The following is a 22,701-nucleotide window of genomic DNA, read 5'->3' as shown; positions in this document are numbered from 1 at the left end:
GCATAACCTGACAACATCTTTGTAGTCTTCCTGAGTTGCATGCCACTTCCTGCAAAAAGTCACAAACTGTCTTTTTTTTCCTGAGTTCCAGCCAAAGCTCTCTGTTCAGCCAGAAAGGTCTTCTTCTCCAATGGCTTATCTTTCAGCACATAGGGACAGCCTGCTCCTGTGCCTTGAAGATTTCCATCCTGAGGAATGTCCAGCCTTCCTGGACTCCTTTGCCCTTCAGGACTGCCTCCCACGGCACTCTGTCAACCAGGCTCCCAAACAGGCCAAAGTCTGCCCTCCGGAAGTCCAAGGGAGCACTTCTGCTAACCCCCCTTCTTACTTCTCCGAGAACTGAAAACTATCATTGCATGATCACTGTGCCCCAGACAGCCTCCAGTCGTCACATCAGCTGCAAGTCCTCCTCTACATTCACAAAAATATAAAGCTTGAGCTAAGCTTATTTTTCTCTAACATTATTGTCTCAGTTTCTCACTCCTGCTCAGTGGACGGTCTAAACTAATTTCTCATATCTCATGCTGGATCTCACGTGCTACACTGAATTAGCAAAAGTTGTTCTGCAGATATTTATGGTTCTAATATCTGCAAATAAAACTGTCAGCAGAAGAGCTCCACTGTGATCTTTAGGGCCAAAATCTTGTTACCAGCTAAGGGACTGAGCACTAAAGGAATGAGCAGTGTATGAAAACTGACCATTTGTTGTCTTAGTTTTCTTTCTTTCTGTCTGCAGTCTTTATGGGAACAAAAAACCCATCAGGAACAGTGTCCCAAAGACCAAATTCAAGGATTGAGCTTTAGTTTTCAGGAGAAAAATCACAAGAACTAGGTAGGAAAATTATCTGAAGACAAAATGGCTTAGGAAAGACGAGACGAGTTGTGTCGTTGTCTATGTCCTGTACATGTCAACTCATTTGAAAAGGAGGTAAAAGAGATAGATCACATCAGAGTAAATACTAAAGGAATGGGAAGAATTCCATATATGAGATATGTGTGTATGCATGGGGTGTATTTATCTCAAAATAAGGGGCAATATACATCAGACTATCAGACATGAAAGTGACATACAGAAACCAGGTCCCGTCGCCAGCATTTCTGCAGCAAATACTATGTGATCATATAAGCGAAGACCATGTCACAATGACTATTTGGAGGCTGCACATCCGGATTCAAAGATGAGATTTATCTTGAATATTTGACATTGCAAGCATTTATTCTGAATGCTGTTCAGTCTGAAGGCTTGACTTGGGCTTTCGTCTTCTTTTAGTGTTGTCCTTGTTTGTTCTTCTTGAAACCTATTTTTGCAATCTGATGGAGGAAAAGACCTTGCCAATTTTTTGCCAGAATGTGCTGCAGTTTGTATTGATGTATCTCAGTGCATTATAAATTCAGATATTCTATTGCTCTACTTTTTTCCAGTGGCATGTTTAGCATTCTTCTCGCAGCAAACATATTTCTGCTGAACTGTTGAAGACTAAGAATACAGGCAACGAAGAAAAATAATAGCATCACAGGTATTTTAATCCTAACATAATTTATTCCTGGGCAACAGGCCAAAACATCTGATCCACAGTATATAACACCGCGCTTTTCTTCCGCTGCCCTTTGTTATTTGTAGCAGTGCTGCACCATATATCCTCTAGCTGGAACTCTGCTTCTCCCTCCCCAAACACCTTTCACCAAAGACAAAATTCCGCGTGTGTTCAAACCTACACATGTAAGTGAATTTACATCAATAATTTAGAACTGAGCACTGACACGTGCAGGTGAGTTTCGCTAGGCATGGAGGGGGGTCTCAACCGCAGCACGACGGCGAGGCGCGCCGCCGGCCAGCGGCCCCGGGAGCGGGGCCCGGGCTCTGGCCGGACCGTGGGCCCAGCAGAGCAGCAGCCAGGCACCTGCTGGGGCGCGTCGGCGGGAAGCAGGCCTCGACGGAGCGCACCCGGAAGGCCGCTCCCGGCGGCTCTCGACGCTGGCGGTCACCCGGCCACGGCACGCAGCCAGCCACAGCGGCGGGGCGGGCGCCGGGGGCAGGAGCCCCTCGCCCTCCCCCGCAAACGGCGACCGAGCCGCTCTACTTCGGGTGTCCGGGAACGCGTGCGGGTGACACGCGTATCGCGGACACCGGCTCCCCCTCAAGCACGCCGGCCTGCAGGCGGGCACGCAGCCGGTACGGCCCGCGTCCTCCCCGCGGAGGAGCCGTGGCCAGCACCCCGCCGCCACCGCCTCCCGCCGCGGCCGCTGGCGGCAGCACCGCCGGGCGGCCCGGCCGCGGAGCACCGCCCCTCCTCCGCCTTCCCCTTCCCTCCCCGGGGGAGGTCAGGGCGGCGGTAGCGGAAGCTTCTCCCTGCCGGCGCCGCGTCCCGGAACCAGCCCCGCCGCCGCGTCCCGTCCCGGCCCCACCACCGGCCGCCCCCGCCGGCAGCATGACAGCGCCCGTCGCCGCCTCCCGCAGGTGACACCCCGCGGGACCGCTCCGCCTCCGCCGCCTCCTATATGGGCCACCTGCTCTCGAAGGAGGCAAGCAGCCTGAGCCGGGACCGGGACCGCCGCCGCCGGAGGAAGGTGCCGCCGCCGCCGCGCAGCCGGAGCTGCTTCCTGCGCGGGCCCTGCATGCTCTGCTTCATCGTGCACAGCGCCAGCCCGCCCGCCCCGGAGCAGCCCCTGCCCGCCGGGGACCCCCTGCTGCCGCCGCCGCCCTACGCGGCCCTCGCCGCCGCGGAGCAGCGCGCCGCCCGCCGCCTCCTCCGCCTGCCGCCCGCCGCCTGGCAGCCGCGGGGCCGCTGCCAGCGCCTCCTCCTCTCGGGCCTGCTGCCCTCGCCGGTGCGGGGCCTCCTGGGGCCGGCCGGGCCGCCCGGCGAGGCCGCCTCCGAGATGGTGTGCAAGCGCAAGGGGGCCGGCCTGCCCGCCTGCCCGCCCTGCAAGCAACCGCGCTGCGCCGCCGCCGCCGCCGAGCCCGAGGCCGCCGCCTGCCAGTGCCCGGGGGAGCCGCAGCTCTGCGCCCTGCCCGCCGCCGACGGCTGCGCGGCGGGCAGCGGGGGCGCGGCGGCCCGGGGTGCGGCGGGGGGCAGCGGCGGCGGGGGGCAGCCCGCCTCGCCGTCCCCGCCGCCCGCCGCGCCGGAGGGAGAGGAGGGGGAGAAAGAGAAGGACAGGGTCGGCGAGCCGGGCCGCGAGCCGCCGCTGGAGCACCCGGGCGACTGCTGCCGAGAGCCGTCGCCGCCGCAGGCTCCGGACATCAACCAGCTGCCGCCCTCCATCCTCCTCAAGGTGCGTCGGGGCGCGGCGGCGGGCGGGCCCGCTCCCTCCCCGCGGGGCGGGCTCGGCGGCGGGTGGGAGCCGGAGGGCCCCGGGGGGTCCCGGCAGCTGCGGCCCGGGGGGCGGCGGGGAGCGGGCAGCGCGGTGCCCCCGCGGCGCGCCGTCAGCCGGCCTCGCTCGCCGGGAGGCAGGCGGGCTTTTGGGGGCGTTTCGTGACGTCTTGCTCCGTGCCTGCAAAGAACGGCCTCGCCTTCTTTCCTGTCCCTTTTGCTGTCTTTTGGTTACTTTAACAGTGTTCACTTTTGAGAAGGACTTTCCTTTTTAAGCTACTCTGTTCATCTAGTCAGTTACGCTGACTTTCTTCGGCCGAAGCTTAGCTGAAAAGACCAGTCTGGCTGGAACTGAAGCCTGTGATGCTTTTCCGTAGTTTGATGCGAGCGTGCGTCTCTAAAATTTGGGGCATAGGGTTTCAGTATGGCAGCAGTGTGCTCCGGGGTCAGGTGGCTAAACTTAAACCAGGGCGTGGTAGTGGATGGCTCCTCCGGTTCTTTCTTCTTACACCGCTAGTTGTGCAACCCCAGTGTAGAAAGAACTTCATTACTCTTTGCTTGTCTACTTACCTGTCTGCCTTGCACATGAAGTTCATTCTGTGGGGTTTTCGGTTGGTTTGGGCTTTTTTGTTGTTGCTTGGTGGTGGTGTGGGTTTTTTTTGGGTACGTGTCAACACGTTAGTAAGGGTACATCACATTTCATAGAGGCACTATTCAAATTCCTTTTTGGCAAATACTTAAAAATCACGAACTACTATATCCGAATTCATCTCTTCTGTGATTGTGGAGTTGAAACTTTGTCTTGTAGTTCTTCTAAAAAATAATCCATCTGTTTGCCAGTGTTATTTGGAGATATTTTTTTCTTTGATAATCTGTTGTTTTAGGATTTGAAACTGACTTGATTAGTATGGCTTAAAAACTTTTTCTGATCAATGGTATGAGTACTTTTCTGTGGTTACTTTAGTATTCAGTTTCACTTTCTCAAAAATACCAATCTGTAATGGTCATAAGACAATTCTTTTAAAAGTATGTTATGCCTATCTCCTCTGTGCAGTATTTTAAATGTTTTTTCTGTATGGTCTTCTGTTTTATATTGACGCAGTACCTTGTGTATCTGTACTTTGATGGGGGGGGGGAAGGTTGGCATGTTTCCCACCTCTCCCAAGAATTTTGTCTCTTTTGTCTCCCTGTAGTCCATATCCTGCTGCAGTATTTTTGAGAAAGCCTGTCCTTAATTCCAGCGGTTGGAACCAACCTACTCACCTGTTCCATTTCTCAGTTAGACTTAAGGATTGGTTGTTTTGTGGGTTTTTTTACGGGTTTTTCTGTTTTTGACTGCTTCCATAGCATCCTGTTCTGTTACAGGACTTTTAACTTAAGATTTCTGACAGGGCATCTTGTTAAGTAGACTACACAGGTGCCTAAAGGCCTCCATGCGCTGAGTTTTGATACAGATAAAATATCCCAAATGTATTCCTTTCCCCAAAGGTGACATTTTAGGATGATAGGATGGGCAACAAATATACGCCAAGTCTTTACTAAACTTTTCATAGGAGGTAGTGGAGATGCAAACCTTAATACAAGGACAAGAGATTCCACCCTCAGAAGTCTCAGGAGCCAGATCCTTGGGTGTTTTTAGTGTTTGCTTCCTGTGATTCACACCTCTGTGACCTCCTGATGCAGTGGTGCTAGTGCAGGAGTGGCGGCTGCCTGTGGTATCCTGGGGTGCATTAGGAGGAGTGTGGCCAGCAGGTTGATGGAGGTTCTCCTCCCCCTCTGCTCTGCCCTAATGAGGCCCCATCTGGAGTCCTGCATCCAGTTTCGGGCTCCCCAGTTCAGGAGAGATGAGGAACTACAGGAGAGAGTCCAGCGGAGGGCTACAAGGATGGTGAGGGGACTGGAGCATCTCTGCTGTGAGGAAACGCCAAAGGAGCTGGCCTTGTGTAGCCTGAAGAAGGGAAGGCTGAGAGGGTGCCTTATAAATGCTGATAAATATCTAAAGGGTGGGTGTCAGGAGGATGGGGCTGGACACTTTTCAGTGGTGCCTAGCAACAGGACAAGGGGCAATGGGCACAAACTGAAGCACAGGAAGTTCCGTCTGAACATGAGGAAGAACTTCTTCCCTCTGATGGAGCACTGGAATGGGTTGCCCCGGGAGGTTGTGGATTGTCCTTCTCTGGAGATATTCAGGACCTGCCTGGACAAGGTCCTGTGCAGCCTGCTGTAGGTGACCCTGCTTCGGCAGGGGGGTTGGACTAGATGACCCACAGAGGTCCCTTCCAACCCCTACCATTCTGTGATTCTGTGTCTGTATGTGGGCTGGAGACAAGCCCAGAGAAACACTGCAGGAACTCCTAAGTAGTAGCTGGCCACTGTTACAGGTTTGCGTGGCAGGGTTTTGGTAGCAGGGGGGGCTATAGGGGTGGCTTCTAGGAGAAGCTTCACCCATGTCTGATAAAGCTGGTACTAGCTTGCTGTAAGACAGACCCGCTGCTAACCAAGGCCAAGCCAATCACCAACGGTGGTAACGCCTCTGGGATAACATAGTTAAGAAAGGGAAAAAAAACCTCTGCAGGAGAAACGGCAGTGTAGAGAAAGAAGTGAGATGATGTGAGAGAAACTACTCTGCAGACACCAAGGTCAGTGAAGAAGGAGCAGGAGGAGGTGCCCAAAATGTCGGAGCAGAGAGCCTTCCCCTGCAACTTGTGATGAACACAGTGGTGAGGCAGACTGTGCCCCTGCAGCCCATGGAGGTTCATGGTGGAGCAGATATCCACCTGCAGCCCGTGGAAGGGACCCCATGCCGGAGCAGGTGGATGTCCGAAGGTGGCTGTGACCCTGTGGGGAGCCCACGCTGGAGCAGCTTGTGAAGAGCTGCTGACCCTGGGAAGGACTCACGTTGGAGCAGTTTGTGGAGAACTGTCTCCCATGAAAGGAACCTTCACTCTGTAGCAGGGGCAGAGTGTGAGAAGTCCTCCTCGCCCTGAGGAGGAAGCAGCGGCAGAGACTACGTGTGATGGACTGACCGTAACCCCCATTCCCCATCCCCCTGCGCCGCTTGGGGGGAGGAGGAAGAGAAACGGGAATGAAGCTGAGCCTGGGAAGAAGGGAGGGGTGGGGGGAAGGTGTGTTAAGGTCTGGATTTATTTCTCACTATCCTACTCTGATTTGATTGGTGATGAATTAAACTCCCTTTTCTCCCCAAGCTCAGTGTGTTTTGTCAGTGACGGTAATTGGTGAGTGATCTCTCCCTGTCCTTGTCTCGACCCTCAAGCCTGTCATCTCATTTCCTCTCCCCTGTCCAGCTGAGGAGGGGTGTGATGGAGCGGTTGTGGTGAGCACCTGGCATTTATCCAGGCCAAACTAAAACAGCCACGTAGAGGTGGCTGGTGTGGGCTGTTCAGGTGCTGTTCTGTTGTTAAACAGTTGTTAAGTCTCCCCTAAGTGAAGAATACAGGGCTGGATGGAAGGGTTTGTCAGAGTGAACTTGGCCTGCGGATCATCAAATGGGCCCTGCTGAATCGTGAGGTTCTTACGCAGTGTGCCACGATGATCCGGTTCCCCTGGCTGGAGTAGAGGTCTCTGTATCAGCATGGGGGCACAAAAGAACCTCTACAAATCAAACAAGTTTATAGGTTGTTTTGCTTTTCATTTGGTCACTGAAACGTGTATCAGAAAAAAGTGTTACAGAGTGGACAAAATTTTGAGTTCTGTAGATGAGGGTGATTACCGTTGATGAAAGTGTAATGTAAATCCATTCCCTTCAAACTGTAGGGGGAACTAAGGAATTATAGATCAGTCAGCTTGGCTGTAACCTAGACAGGTGTATGAATGAAAATAACCAAGGGAGCTGTTTGTAAGTGTGCAGTGCAGAAGATAACAAAATCCTGTGCTATGTATCACCAAGTTTTCAAAACTTGGTGCTATATATCACAAATCTGTGCCTGTTGCAATTTCATTGCTATTTATTTCTAGAAAGCAGAAATAAATCTTCATGTTGTACCTGCTACCTCTTTGCAGTGCTGCTGTTTAATCAAAAAAGTTAACCCGTGTAAAATGGTTTGCAGACTGACTCAACGTAGTAAGGCCAATTCAAACATTTTAGATTTCGTTTCCAGCTGTAGTAACAGGAACTGTGCATGTAGAACGTGGAAAGGAAGTTCTCTGCTCTGCTTGGTGCTTCTTAAGCCTCTGCTGGAGTACTGCATTAGGTTCTGGGCACTGGGGTCTCCTTGGAAAACCCACAGACAAATTGGAGAGCTGTCAAAGGAGAGCTAGAGGTCGTGGAAACGTGGCCTGTGATGATAGTTGGAAGGTACTACTCAAACTGAATGACTCTTCAGTTCAGAAAGAAGATTGAGATGCACTTTTCTGTTACGAGAGAATTGATAAAAACTTCAACCTTGTTCCTGTCCTTTGTCAAATAAAAAGAAATAATAAGCTTAATTTGATGTGAGGGAAATTTAGGTGAGATACTTGGAAAATGATACAGTGTGAGAACGTTTAAGTCTTGCCAAAGTAGGTTTCCTGTCTCTGAGGTTGTGTGAGGAGTTGGGATTTTTATTTATTCATTCTTTTTTTAACAGCAAGAGGGATGTCCTTATCTGGGATGTTCTAGGTGTGCTTGAACTTTGTCCTGGTTTTGGTTAAAACAGAATTGATTGTCTTTTAGTGAATCTTCCCTGCAACTAAGTTGTTCTAAGTAACTGCATTTTTCTGAAGCTGGCTGCATATTTTACAGACACTGTCCACTCCAAAGCTGATAACACCTAATGTTTATAGTTTTTACTGAGCTAATGGTCCTGCAGGTGAGGAATCACGAAGGGTTGTACTTGCAGGGAGGAGTGGACAGAGCAGGTGTGGTACCTAAAAGGTCTGTCAGTGATCCTGGCTACTATAATAATTATAAACAGGGACCTTTTCATGTGTTCTGTTCCTACCGTTAGCTCAGTAAGACTATTTAAGATTGAGTGATATGCATTGGGTTTGATAGATCAGTGCTAGAGCTTTGGTTTTGTCTTCAGACTTGGTGCTGGCAATTGATTTTTAATAAACCAGCTTTAACTTCACTGTGCTGTTGATGAGCTGCTGGAAGCGCAGCTGAGGGGCACAGTTGTGAAGGAAAGGTGTGCCAGTACACAAGTAAAGAAAGCGAAGGTATTATATGGACATTATTTCAATGATAAAGTTCTGAAAGATGTCCTAATAGATTTTGTGCAGAATTATAAAGAAGTATTTTGCTTTCCACAAGTGTATGTGAAAAGGTGGCTTCTATGGTGGCTTGACTGTCTGGGTAGATGAGGGCAGAGGCAGTGGATGTTGTCCACCTTGGCTTCAGCAAGGTTTTCGACACTGTCTCCCATAACATCCTCCTAGGGAAGCTCAGGAAGTGTGGGCTGGATGAGTGGGCAGTGAGGTGGATTGAGAACTGGCTGAATGGCAGAACTCAGAGGGTTTTCATCAGCGGCGCTGAGTCTAGTTGGAGGCTGGTGACAAGTGGTGTCCCCCAGGGGTCAGTACTGGGCCCAGTCTTGTTTAACTTCTTCATCAACGACCTGGATGAAAAGCCAGAGTGTATGTACTCTCAGCAAGTTTGCTCACGACACAAAACTAGAAGGGTTGGCTAATACACTGGAAGGCTCCGCTGCCATTCAGCGAGACCTGGACAGGCTGGAGAGCTGGGTGGAGCGGAACCTGATGAAGTTCAACAAGGGCAAGTGCAGGCTCCTGCACCTGGGGAGGAACAACCCCATGCACCAGTACAGGCTTGGGGCAGACCTGCTGGAGAGCAGCTCTGTGGAGAGGGACCTGGGAGTGCTGGTGGATGACAGGTTAACCATGAGCCAGCAGTGTGCCCTGGCTGCCAAGAAGGCCAATGGGATCCTGGGGTGCATCAAGAAGAGTGTGGCCAGCAGGCTGAGGGAGGTTCTCCTCCCCCTCTACACTGCCCTAGTGAGGCCCAGTGTGGAGTCCTGCATCCAGTTCTGGGCTCCCCAGCTCAGGACAGATGAGGAGCTACTGCAGAGAGTCCAGGGGAGGGCTACAAAGATGATGAGAGGACTGGAGCATCTGTCCTACGAGGAGAGGCTGAGGGAGCTGGGCTTGTTCAGCCTGAAGAAGAGAAGGCTGCGAGGGGACCTCATAAATGCTTATAAATATCTGAAGGGTGGGTGTCAGGAGGATGGGGCCAAACTGTTTTCAGTGGTTCCCAGCGACAGCACAAGGGGCAGCGGGCACAGACTGAAGCATAGGAAGTTCCACCTGAACATGAGGAAGACTTACTTACTTTGAGCATGGCAGAGCCCTGGAACAGGCTGCTCGGGGGGATGTGGATTCTCCTTCTCTGGAGATACTCAAAACCCACCCGTCTCTCTGGTGCTTGGAAGGGGGATTAGACATAGTTGAAGAGGTGGAAAAGGGAGTATTGGAGATGCAGGTGTACATGCTTGAGTACAATTTTCAGGAATTAAATGTGCTAACTAGCGGAGCCACTGCCCTCAGAAAGTCACGTGTTATAAACAGGAGTTAAATGAACAGGCTTGGGGGTAGGAATGGCTTTAGCTTTCAGCTGTATTTATACAGTTTTGGGAATCAGAAAACAGTTTAAAACTTTGGACTAAGCTGCCCCAGTATCAATATATATCTAGAGAATGAAAATGAATTAAAGGGTGGTGAAGGTCATCAAAGTGATTTGTAGCATTTTATGCATTAGTGTAGTATTTTAACCAGCAGCTAAGATAATGCGTTAATGTAAGGATGATGTGCCACCAAACTGGAGTATGTATAGGCTTTGCTACTGAATTCCATTCAGTGTAATTCAATACATCTTCTTTTAACAACTACAGGTTCTGAAGAGAATTTTGTTTTACACAGCATTGTTCAGAATCCTTTTATAGTTGGAACTCTTACAGCTACTGCAGACAATAAAACTGGCAAGGCCTTGTCTTTGAATGTGTGCTGTTTGTATAACGTCTGTGGCTACTCCTGTCCGTGCTGGAACTCCTGCAACGGCTTTGTTGGCAGCTGCTTTTCCCCCTGGTGGCTTCACTCTGATGATTGTTTATCTAAGAAGTCAGTTTGCAACACCTGTACACTCCTTACTTGTCCCTGCAGCTAGAGTTAAGTGGACTAAAACATGTCCATGCAGCATGGCCTAAAACATGACCACAAATGCTTTCAGACATTTCTTCCAGAATTGTTTGTGCAGAAATACTGTTTGTGTAAAGTACTGAATCAAACTGGCTTCTTTTTCGTTTTGGCATTGCTGTTGCTGTATCTCGTGCAGTTTCAAAGTAGTAGGTCTTCTGTGTTTGTGAGGGCTTTCAGCTTTTGGTAGGAAGATAGCTGGAACAAAAATTATTTAAGGTCTTTCGTATTCACAGTGGCAGCTGAATTAGCAACAGTCTTTCCTGTTCTATGTTTGCTATATTCTTGCTTTAAGAACGGCAAGCTCTTGTTTTTTGAAGTGAAGGTGGTGTTTCCACAAATAGGCATATTTATTTCCCATTGTAGAAAATATTACTTAAAAGTATTTTAGAATGCCAGCCTGGGCATCCCTACTTAGTATTAACTGGAGTGAGTCTGATGTCCGTCTAAACATAACATGGATGATACTGCCTTGTTCTGGTCTGAGGTTTTTGTAACTGTTAAAAGAATCGGTCTTCTGTTTCATACTGGTAGTAGGAATTCAAGTTTCCTACTGCTTTTAGTAACTTGGAATTGCTGAGAATCATCAGACTGTCACCTTTTTCTAATGCTTAGAATCACACTTTTGCAGAGGCATGTGAGATGTCAGATTATCACTTGCTACTTAGTTCTTTTTCCCTGCTTTACTGGGGGTGGTGGTATTTTTTGAGGGCTGATGACAGCCGCCTCCTTGCTGTATGCATGGGTTCACCAGTACAGACAAAGAACTGGAGGGAGGAAGCACTCATTGAGTGTTTCATCCGCACTTCTGTCTGGCCACGTTTGACTGATTCCTTAATAAGAAACATCCATTGACTCTGGTGATGGTCCAGGAAAGGCCTGCAGGAAACGAGGGTTCATGCACAATCTTTCAGCACTGCGAGGATTCTTATGTATGAGATTATGAGGTTTTCATAGCTAGAAGAAGAAGCTGGGAGTGATAAATCTTGCAAGAATGTGCGGAAGATGGTGAATTGATCTTTATTTATTTATTTATTTTAAAACACCCCCCCCCTTATAATTTGCAGATCTTTTAGGAATAGTTGACAAACTCCACTTTGCCAAGGGAGCCTATAGGGATGTACATATTTAAAACTTCTAAGATAAGCCATCCCCTAGAACAAGGGGACAGTAATGGGTGTTACTGTTGACAGTGGATTGTCTGGTCTGTTCTAAAGACCACTCAGTGATGGAAATTCTGTGATTTAGGAAGTATTACATTCCAGGGCTTCGTTTTCCTTAGTTTAGAAGCCTAACAATTTTTCAGACTAATTGTCCTACCCACCACAAAGAATATTAGAATGTTGTTTTCTAGTTTGTTAGCCCCCTTTGCCTTGGTTAAACAGTCCTGGTCTTGTCTTTGAATGTTTTTGTGTTTTCGAGATCTCGGTGTTTTCCTATGGACGCTCTGCAGTGTTTTCAGATTTTCTTGAGCACATTGCCTGAGATTGCCTGTAGTGCTTCTACTTAGTACTTGATGTTCTCGTTAGTTGGGTGGGAGGACTGTTTCATGTTTTGCAGTCTGTATTCCTGTGCAGGTATCTCAATGCCATGATGGCCTTTTTTCATTATAGGATGATGTGGAGATTAAAGTTCATTTGTGGTTACAGGGTACCTTCATATGTAACTCTTGACAGACATTCTTTTTCTATTTATTAATAAGAAACTACTTCTGAGGAAGGGCTGGATATAATAAATGTAACAGCAATTTATAAGCCTGCCATAAAGTTACAGTTTGTTCTTTTTTTGCAGAATGCTGTAGCACTTAAAACCTTCAGGTATAAAATGCTAATTCTGTGCGTAGTTTCCTTGTATGACACTCATTTGCTCTGCTGATCTGCCTCACCATCCCATGCCCACTTCCCACAGGACTGATGCTTTAGTATCTTATGACTCCTCTTTCCAGTTAAGAAATAAAAGAAACGTTTTTTCTATCTGAATCGGAATGAGAATGAAAACACCTTTTAAATGGCTTGCAAATAATATTGAGCTACTATTTGTGTTTGTAGGTAGAATCATCGAATGCTTTGGGTTGGAAGGGGACCTTCAGAGGTCATCTAGTACAACCCCCCTGCAGTGAGCAGGGACATCTTCAGCTACAGCAGGTTGCTCAGAGCCCCGTCCAACCTGACCTTGAATGTTTCCAGGGATGGGGCCTGCACTACCTCTCTTGGAAACCTGTGCCAGTGTTTCCGCACCCTCATTGTAAAAAAATTACTTGCTTTAGTCTAAATCTACCCTCTCTTAGTTTAAAGCCATTGCTCCTTCTCCTATCACAACAAGCCCTGCTGTATTTTCCCAGTGTTTCCAATAGACCCACTTCAGGTACTGAAAGGCTGCTATAAGGTCTCACCACAGCCTTCTCTTCTCCAGACTGAAGAGCGCTCCTCTGGACCCACTCCAACAGCTCCATGTCCTTGCTATGCTGGGGGCTCCAGAGCTGGACGCAGTACCCCAGGTGGGGTCTCACCAGAGCAGAGTAGAGGGGCAGAATCCCCTCCCTCGACCTGCTGGCCACACTTCTCTTGACACAGCCCAGGAGGTGGTTGGCCGCCTGGGCTGGTAGCGCACATTGGTGGCTCATGTCAAGCTTTTCATGAACCAGCAACCCCAAGTCCTTCTTGGCAGCGCTACTCTCAATCATACCATCCCCCAGCCTGTATTGATTCTGGGGGTTGCCCCAACCCAGGTGCTGGACCTTGCACTTGGCCTTGTTGAACATCATGAGGTTCACACGGGCCCGCTTGTCCAGGTCCCTCTGGATGCCATCCCATCCTTCTGGTGCATCAGCTGCACCACTCGGTTTGGTGTCATCTGCAGAGTTGCTGAGGGTGCACTTTATCTCGCTGTCTAAGTCATTAAGGATAATGTTAAACAGCATCCGTCGCAGTATGCACCCCTGAGGGATACCACTAGTCACTGGCGTCCTCTTGGACATCGAGCTGTTGACCACTACCCTCTGGCTGCGACCTTCCAACGAATTCCTTATCCACTGAACAGTCCACTCATCAAATCCGTATCTCCCCAATTGAGAGAGAAGTATGTTGTGAGGGACTGTGCTGAAGACTTCACAGAAGTCCAGATAGATCCTTGTCCACTGGTCTAATTGCGCCATCATAGAAAGCCACTAGGTTGGCCAGGCAGGACGTGTCCTTGGTGAAGCCATGTTGGCTGTCTCGAATCACCTCCCTGTCCTCCGTGTGCCTTAGCCTAGCTTCTAGGAGGATCTGCTCCCTGATGTTCCCAGGCACAGAGGTGAGGCTGACAGGTCGGTAGTTCTCAGGGTCCTCCTTCCTACCCTTTTTAAAAATGGGCACAATGTTTCCCTTCTTCCAGTCACCAGGGACTTTGCATGACTGGCATGACCTTACAAATACCGCAGAGAATGGCTTGGCAACATCATCAGCTGATTTTCCCAAGACTCTGGGATCCATCTCGTCAGGTCCCATAGACTGATGTATGTTCAGGTTCCTTAGGTGGTCATGAAGCTGCTCTTCCCTTACAGTGGGAGGGGCTTTGCCCCTCTGGTCACCATCTTGCACTCTGTTGACTCGGGAGGGGCGAGGAGAGAGGTTGCCAGTGAAGACTGAGGCACAAAATTTGCTGAGTACCTCAGCCTTCTCCTCGACTGTTGATACGAGGTTGCCATTGTTGTTCACTGGGGGAGTACGCTTTCTGTAACTTTCCTTTGCTGGCTGACATACCTGTAGAAGCCTATCCTGTTATTCTTTGCATCCCGTGCCAAATTCAGCTGCAGCCGTGCCTTGGCCCTCCTGACCCCATCCCTACACAGCCAGGCAGCATCCCTATACTCTTCCGAAACTGCCTCTCCCTGCTTCCGCTGTCTGTGCAATTCCCTCTTGCCCTTTAGTTTGACCAGCAGGTCTCAACTCAGCCATGCCAGTCTCTTCCCTTCCTTGCCTGACTTCTTACACATGGGGACTGAGAGCTCCTGTGCTCTGTGGAGTTCTTTAGGTTTGCTATCTCAGAAGCATATTTGAAATTTGGTCTAAGAAGTGAGTGCTTAAAGAGGTTACATTATGTTTTCTGTTATGCTAATGTGACTTATTAATATTGTCAGCTGTTGCGGGATGTAGGTTTTTTGTTATTGTCCTTGACTGATCAAGCCGGGGGCAAGTTCTAGAACTGTGTGTTGCAATGCATGCTAATACTTTTCTGTCTTTTACAAGACAGGTTACTAATAAAATGTTTCTGTCTCTCCAAACTATGATTACTTCTGACAATATTTTTTTCTCTTTCTTTACAGATATTTTCCAATTTATCTCTGAATGAGCGTTGCCTTTCAGCATCATTAGTCTGTAAATATTGGCGTGACCTCTGTTTAGATTTTCAGTTTTGGAAGCAACTGGATCTCAGTAGTCGCCAACAGGTATGCAGGTATCATTGTGGAAAAATTGTGTTTTGATGACTCAGAATTTGTTCTCAGAACTTGTGCTCTTGACCAAAGTTAAGGAAAAGATTCCCATAAAATGGTGATATCTGTGCTTTCAGGGATTTTTCTACTAGATGCTGAAAATGTCTGGACCCTTAGATTAACTCCTTTAAATGTAGCCCCTTTTGACTGAGATCAGTTATTAAACAGTGTGAGGACAAGTGCTGATGGAAATGCATTGTGGCTTACCTGTCTCAGGTCTGTATCAGGTAGTGGTAGTTCCATTCATAAGAACTGTCAGATCTCATGTTAATTGAAAGATGTACGTGAGCTTTTCTGAGGATGCTGTAGTTTGAAGAATGGTCACCTAACTGGTGCTTGCTATGTTTAACAAATTTTCTTTGATTTTTCTTCAACTGATGTAGGTCTTACTGATCAGCAGACAGATTGTGTCTTTTTAGGCCTTTAGCTGGTCCTGGAATTAAATACGTCTGGGATTTGTGGATTTCACGTAGTGAGATCCTTACAGAGCCTCGCCTTAGATTGTTCAGGGTAACTTTCCTCCTTGGAAAACTTTTTTAAGGATGCCTATGTTGTTTGGCCTTCCTCTTTAGGTTTCTTGTTACTTAGTTACTTGCAGAGGTTTATAAAACAATTTCTTGAGAGTTTCATGAAAATACAGGGTGCAGGGGAACAACCATTGGAGGGTCCCATTTGAAGAAGTAGCAACATGTCTATATTGGACAGAAAGAATGTACATGGAATATTATTTTCAGATCACCAATTCATAAGACAGCATGCAAGTTCTCTTCCTTTAACATATTTCTGAACCATAGTGGAAAAGTAATATAGCAGATTGTCTCATTTTTCTCAAGTGACTCCAAAGCACACTCAGACCAGAGGTCCATCTTTTTGCTACTGTGGGTACTATGTGTCAAATCAGTCTTTCTTCACTGTCTTAAGGTGTAGCCTTACTTCTACTACAAAGGTTTTAATGGTTTTTGACTCTTAGATATGTTAGGATCTCACTAAAGTTTGAGTTGTGGCACTGCCCTAAAACCTATCTTGCCAATTTTTTATTAAATTCTTAAACCAATATTAAGCACAAATATTATCCTTCTCTTTGTGTGGGGAGGGTTTGGTGGTTTTGGGTTTTTTGTTATTGTTGATTTTTTTTTTGGGGGGGTGGTGTTGGTTGACTGTTTAGGCGTTGTTTGTGGGTTTTTGTGGTAGTTTGAGTTTGGTTTTTTTTCAGTTTGTCATGTTTTCTAGCTAACAGCTGGCTGATGAAATAGCAAGGAAAAAAGATTAGACTTGGTACTAATGGAAAACAGATTGAAGGCAGCAAAGGAAGTGTTTGTTTCTCAACTGTGTAAGAGAAAAGCAAAAGGGTTTCATGATGCTTTTTTGCCCTCTCCAGGCTTAAAGCTAAATCTCTTCTATGCTAAGTGGTTGATAAGTATTCTTGAAAGGTTTTTTTTAGAAAGACTTTGCTCATATGTCACCTCAGGTTTTTTGAAGCTAAACTTTAAAGAGAGGGACTTGTGTGCATTGCATCTTACCTGCTTTGGTTTTGTTTGTTTTGTTTTAACTTATAAGCTTGAGCATGAAGAATATCTTGTGTTTCTTACCTGCTTTGTAGGACTGGCTTCTTAAAATTATTGGCATGCTAGCTACCTACAATGTGTACAGGTACGAAGTGGATAGAATCTTTTTTTCTTCAAAGGAGCTCTGAGAAATTGTGTCTGATTTAATGGTCTTTCATGGACTAACACTTAAAATATGCACGTATTCTGTTTTAAAGCTGACCGAATAACAGGAGGAAACTATATGGGTTTTAATTCGCTTTTTTCCTGTCATGGTCTTCTTTCCTGCTCATCCGGTTCATTCTCTGCTACCTTAGGTGACTGTTTTCCATTGTTAAGAAGCCCGTTGTCACCTGCATCAGTGTAGTATTTGTCTGCTGGCATCTGGTTTTGGATAATTACCAAAGCCTAAGTAAAAACCTGTTGCATTTCAGAGACATATAAACCCTTTAATTCTCTGTAAATGCTACCTTAGGTATGTAAGTACAGGGCTGCTGTAGGAGAGCAGGCAAATCTTTTTTGTATAGAATCATTAAGGTTGGAAAAGACCTCTAAGATCATCAAGTCCAATCGTCAAACCAACACCACCATGCCTACTAAGCTGTATCCCGAAGTGCCACATCTACGCATTTTTTTTAACATCTCCAGGGATGATGGCTCCACCACTTCCCTGGGCAGCCTGTTCCAGTGCCTGAGCACTCTTTTTTCTAATATCCAGTCTAAATCTCCACTCATGCAACTTGAGGCTATTTCATTTTCTTCTAAAGAAAAATGTCTTCCCATCCCTGGAAACATTCAAGGTCAGGTTGGATGGGGCTCTGAGCAACCTCATCTAGTAGTAGATGTCCCTGCTAACTGCACGGGGGTTGGGACTAGGTGACCTTTAAAGCTCCCTTCCAACTCAAACTATTCTGTGGTTCTAAAGGATGGAGAATTCTTTGTGTAAAATATTAAAACGACCATTAACTGTTACTCTCTTAAAGATAACTGTAAAACTGATTATACCAGTGTTCCCTTAGCTTGGAAAACAAATCTTTTCATTCTGCCAATAACTTACGGAAATGCATCTTACAAATAGTAGTGTTTGTGCTAATGAAATTAAAGATGTTTATGAAAAAAAAAATTAAATGTGAATATCTGGACTTTCTTTGCAGGTCACTGACGAACTGTTGGAAAAGATAGCATCAAGAAGCCAGAATATTACTGAAATCAATATTTCTGATTGTCGCAATGTATCTGATACAGGAGTACGCATATTAGCAATTAAATGTCCTGGACTCTTAAAGTATACTGCCTACAGGTGTAAACAGCTTTCTGACACCTCTATTATTGCAGTTGCCTCTCAGTGTCCTCTTCTTCAGAAAGTGCATGTAGGCAATCAAGACAGACTCACTGATGAAGGCCTAAAGCAGGTAACCATCTATTCCACAAATTTATTTTGTAAATTTAGTATCTTTGAACTTCCCTTGAAGTGGAGAAAAGGACATGGAAGAAGGTATCGTCTTCTAGGATTGAAGTGAAATCATATGACCTCTTCTACTTTAAAAATTTGTTTATGGATATACTTTTCTGGGTGCAGTAAATAATGTTCTCTAAAGACTGCACGTACGTTTGTTTGGGTTTTTTTCTTGATATATCCAGGGATTAAATGATCCCTTTTGTAACGAAATCTCCAGTTTGACATCCTGTACTTCATCTCTGGCTGACTGAGTTTTCCTGACCTTAGCTGCTATTTGGAACCAATGTTTAAGTAACTCTTTTTTTGCATCAGGAAAGCAGAGGGTAACTGAGATATCTATTTGTTAGGCATGAAGGAAGGTTTCATCAACTGTTTCTCTTGGGGTAAGGGAGCATTTAGGGTAAGCTGTGAAGTAGTTTTGTTAAATATGCTGCCAGTGGTCTAGCATACAGGCATTGTGAGCTACTTTTATATATGTCCAATAAATAAATTCTTACGTACTGCTCTTAGCTCCATTTTACTGACTGTAGTTAGCAACTTCATTTTCTCATGTATGCAATTATGATTTTTCTTGTTTGTGTATAGTACTTACAAAACCTGTAAAGAAAGATAATTTTTAAGGGGGGGCAGAGAAGCAGAAAGAAATCTGAACTCTTCAGTCAAATCTTGTTGGTCTTTTTCCTTTATTCTTAAATACTTGCTTTGATCTCATTGATTGCAGCTGGGTTCAAAATGCAGAGAATTGAAAGACATTCATTTTGGGCAATGTTACAAGATCTCAGATGAAGGAATGATCATTATAGCTAAAGGCTGTCTGAAGTTGCAAAGAATATACATGCAAGAAAACAAATTAGTAAGTACAAGTCATGATTTTTTTTTTAAACAGTGTTTTAATTGTCAAAGCTTTCTCTTGCTTTTTATCTGTTTAAAACTTTCTTCTGAATAGCTGCTTTTTGGCAGTGAATTTCTTAAAAATGTTCTCTAGCTGCGAAACTTTAGATTCTACAGAGATAGCTCCAAAGATGACTCAAAGTACAAGTTAAGCTAATGCTATTCCACATACAAACTTTTGGTTTCGACATGACAGTCCAGGAGTAATTGTTTGGGAGACGCCTGATTTGTGTAGAAAAGTGCTTGGTCCACATAGAATGTTTCTTTTGTTTATACTGGTACACTTTTCTACAGTAAAAATAGCAAACTTACCTAAACTAAAAGTTTTTTGGAAATTGGGTTCTTGGTTACAAATAATACACTCTGATAATCTTTTCTTGAAATACATCACTTTCTCATCAGGATGCAGTAGAGCAGTGTGGCTGTGCTAGTAAAAGTAAGTTGTTGATGAGTAATAAAACTATCCTGTGTCTTAATTATAAGCAGTTTCTGAAATGATGGTTTCTAATGTTGGAAGCCAGTATCTACTCAGTGGTACAGCAGAGCACTGGCTGTAATTTTTTTTTTTTTTTTTATTTCTTGCAAGTAAGTAGAAAAATTTGCTTGCAGTTAAATTCTTAACTGTCAGCTAATGTCAGGGTTATAACCTTTAGTTTGAAAACTGCTGAACTGGAACAAATAAATTGTGTTTGTAAGAAAATAGCATACCTTGTACTCAGTCCTTTGTTATTTGGCTTCAGATAGACAGACAGATCCTAATGCCTAAGATGGTTCATATGAGAATGGTTTCCATTTAAAAAAAGCCATTTATTGTTTTTTATCAGAACTGTAGGAAGTTGAGAAACAAGAAATAATGGCTAAAACCAAGATCTCAAAACACTTAGAATGCAGAAAAAAGGATGTGTTCCCTCCTCCCGCATCAAAACAAAATATTGAGTACTGTCCAAATTAGTCCTTGTAATATTTATGTTAATATATGAAAATATTTTAATTAAAAACAAAAAAAAAAAGAAATGAAAGTTCCAAGAAGCCTGGAAGGGAAAGCATACACTAGCAAAAATTAACTGAAGAAAGATAGGGAAATTTAAAGGTATTATTTATCTTTGAATGAAAGAGGAAAAACTTGTGCATATTAAAGATTTGCGTAATTGTATGTGAAAGATTACTTATTTGTACATAAAGATTATTGTATGTATAAATACCTACGTAAGTGCATGATCATTGAAAAATACGTGGATATGGTATTAATTTGACCTTTCTTATAGAGACGTCTTACCCTTCTCGCTGTTGAAGTTTCTGTTCTCTTCATAGTCTCAAATGTAACCTAAGAAGTTGACATTACAATTGTTAGCACTTAAAAGTTCTGTGGTTTTATTATCTGAAATGTCATGTAAGTTCTCATCTGAAATGGGACATAGGAAGTATCTTCTTAGTTTTAAGACAATCAGGAAAGATGTTCTTCACTTGCACTTTATTTGGTTGTCTTCATGGCTGGAAATGTAACATTAATTTTTTGTTGGAAATAAGATAAACGTACTTGCAAATGAATAGAAAACTTATTTTGTCACTTCTGAATGAATAGGAACCTTAATTCTTTTGTCACTTCTGAAAATTTGTCAAGTGACTTATCAAAACTAACCCTTTGCACAATTTCTCATGAATGTAGCTTCTTTAATGTCTGATTTTATTTGAAGCTGCTGCCCAGTCTGAGTTTTTGAGGAAAAAATAAACTTGGAGCAAACTTGGTTTGCTTAGTAAAGTCTAAATTCAGGTTCTTAAATCTTGGTCTAGAAATGTAAATATTAAATAAGTTATAAAGCTGTTATGAACTCCGGGGTGTTGAATATTTAGAATAAAATAACACTTGAATGATCCCGCTAGATGACAAAGCTACAGAAACTGATGTGCTTTCCCCTTGCAAGAGACTTTCAAATCTTGCTGGAAGTGTAATTTTCTGTGACGAACCAAGACAGATTGTAAGGAGTTCTCATGCAGTTGTAAAATCAAAATTTTTACCTTCCAAAATAAAAGAAACAGAGAAATTGTTTAATGCCACAGAGTTAGCTTAAAAGGCAGTAACAGTTGGTGGCAAATGATAATCCGCTGGTTGATTTGTCAAATTCTGTGGGTTACCTGTATTTTTAAGACTGCTTTCTAAAGTAAAACCACTGTTAATATTTGCTGTGGCACATCTTCTTACTTTTTTGGTGAAGATGATGGTTTGCAGAAATCTGTGTCTGTGTGTGTGTTTTGGTTTGGCCTGGACAAATGCCAGCTGCCCACCAAAACCGCTCTATCACTCCCTGCCCCCCCCACCCCCCCCCCCTCAGCTGGACAGGGTTCAGGAAATGTGATGAAAGGGTCGAGACAAGGACAGGGAGAGATCACTCACCAATTACCGTCACAGACAGAACAGACTGAACTGGGGGAGAAAAGGGAGTTTAATTCATCACCAATCAAATCAGAGTAGGATAGTGAGAAATAAAACTAAATATCCTTTCTTCCCAGGCTGAACTTCACTCTTGTTTCTCTCCCTCCTCCCCCCGAGCGGCGCAGGGGGACAGGGAATGGGGGTTACGGTCAGTCCATCACACGTTGTCTCTGCCGCTGCTTCCTCCTCAGGGGGAGGGCTCCTCACACTCTGCCCCTGCTCCAGCCTGAGGTTCCTCTCATGGGAGACAGTTCTCCATAAGCTTCTCCAATGTGAGTCCTTCCCACGGGCTGCAGCTCTTCACGAACTGCTCCAGCGTGGGTCCTTCCCATGGGGTGCCATCCTTCAGGAACAGGCTGCTCCAGCGTGGGTCCCCATGGGGTCACAAGCCCTGCCAGCAAACCTGCTCCAGCGTGGGCTCCTCTCTCCAAGAGTGCGCAGGTCCTGCCAGGAGCCTGCTCAAGCACGGGCTCCCCACGGGGTCACAGCTTCCTTTAGGCATCCACCTGTTCCAGCGTGGGGTCTCTTCCCTGGGCTGCAGGTGGATCTCTGCTCCACCGTGATGTCCATGGGCTGCGGGCGAACAACCTGCCTCACCATGGTCTTCATCATGAGCTGCAAGGGAACTGCGACTCTGCTCAGACTTTTTGGGTACCTCCTCCCGCTCCTTCTTCACTGACCTTGGTGTCTGCAGAGTTGTTCCTCTCAGTCTCACTTGTTTCTCATTACCCACCTGTTTCACCCCAAGTTTGGTTTTTTATTTTTCTCCTTCTTAACTATGTTATCCCAGAGGTGCTACCACCATCGCTGACTGGCTTGGCCTTGGGCAGCAGCGGGTCCGTCTTAGAGCCAGCTGGCACTGGCTTTATCAAATATGGGGGAATCTTCTGGCAGCTTCTTCCAGAAGCCACCCCTACAGCCCCCCTGCTACTAAAACCTTGCCACACAAACTCTTAACAGTGTGTTTTCAAAATAGGTAAGTATTAATTCTCTGAAATCAAAATATTCTGTGTCAAGAAAAGTGGACTTGACATATGAGGGCTCGGTTTGTGTATTCGAAGTTCACAGTTTGTCAGTCTGCTGTAGGAAGAAGACTCCTTATCCCCTCTGCCTCCCACTTTTTAAGCAGCTTCTGTAGCTTCCATGTAAATACTGTAAACCGAGTCTCTCTGCTTTGTTTTTTCATTGTCTTGTTTCTTCGTTTTCCAGAGGTGCTCAAAATCATGTGACTCTTACAGGCAATTTCTATTAATTTCAAAATGTGTAGCCCATTATAGATGGTACACGATGGCTGCGTTTTCATGTAGGCTTGTCTCAAGACTAATGGATTTTGTACTTCAAAAATACATCTATACACAGGCAACCAGCAGCTAAATAATGCTTCTGTGAGTGTTACTCTACAGTGAAATGTGGATCAGGCAACACAGTTCAATTGCTTCATCTGTTGC

At 45.7% G+C, this 22,701-nt stretch overlaps 1 protein-coding gene across 1 annotated transcript in view; it reads left to right on the top strand.

Annotated features, from left to right (window-relative positions):
- The first annotated feature begins 2,331 nt into the window (after positions 1-2,331).
- Positions 2,332-22,701, top strand: part of FBXL17 (F-box and leucine rich repeat protein 17) — a 306,625-nt gene continuing 286,255 nt past the window's right edge. The window contains exons 1-4 of the mRNA XM_075411650.1: positions 2,332-3,270; positions 14,761-14,883; positions 17,627-17,884; positions 18,653-18,784. Of these exons, the coding sequence (XP_075267765.1) occupies positions 2,500-3,270; positions 14,761-14,883; positions 17,627-17,884; positions 18,653-18,784 (1,284 nt within the window). The 5' untranslated portion in view covers positions 2,332-2,499. The remainder of the gene's footprint in view (positions 3,271-14,760; positions 14,884-17,626; positions 17,885-18,652; positions 18,785-22,701) is intronic.

Source organism: Opisthocomus hoazin, chromosome Z (assembly GCF_030867145.1).
Source record: "Opisthocomus hoazin isolate bOpiHoa1 chromosome Z, bOpiHoa1.hap1, whole genome shotgun sequence".
Classification (NCBI taxonomy): Eukaryota; Metazoa; Chordata; class Aves; order Opisthocomiformes; family Opisthocomidae; genus Opisthocomus; species Opisthocomus hoazin.
The sequence above is the reverse complement of the archived record's forward strand: the minus strand, read 5'-3'. Positions and strand labels throughout refer to the sequence as shown.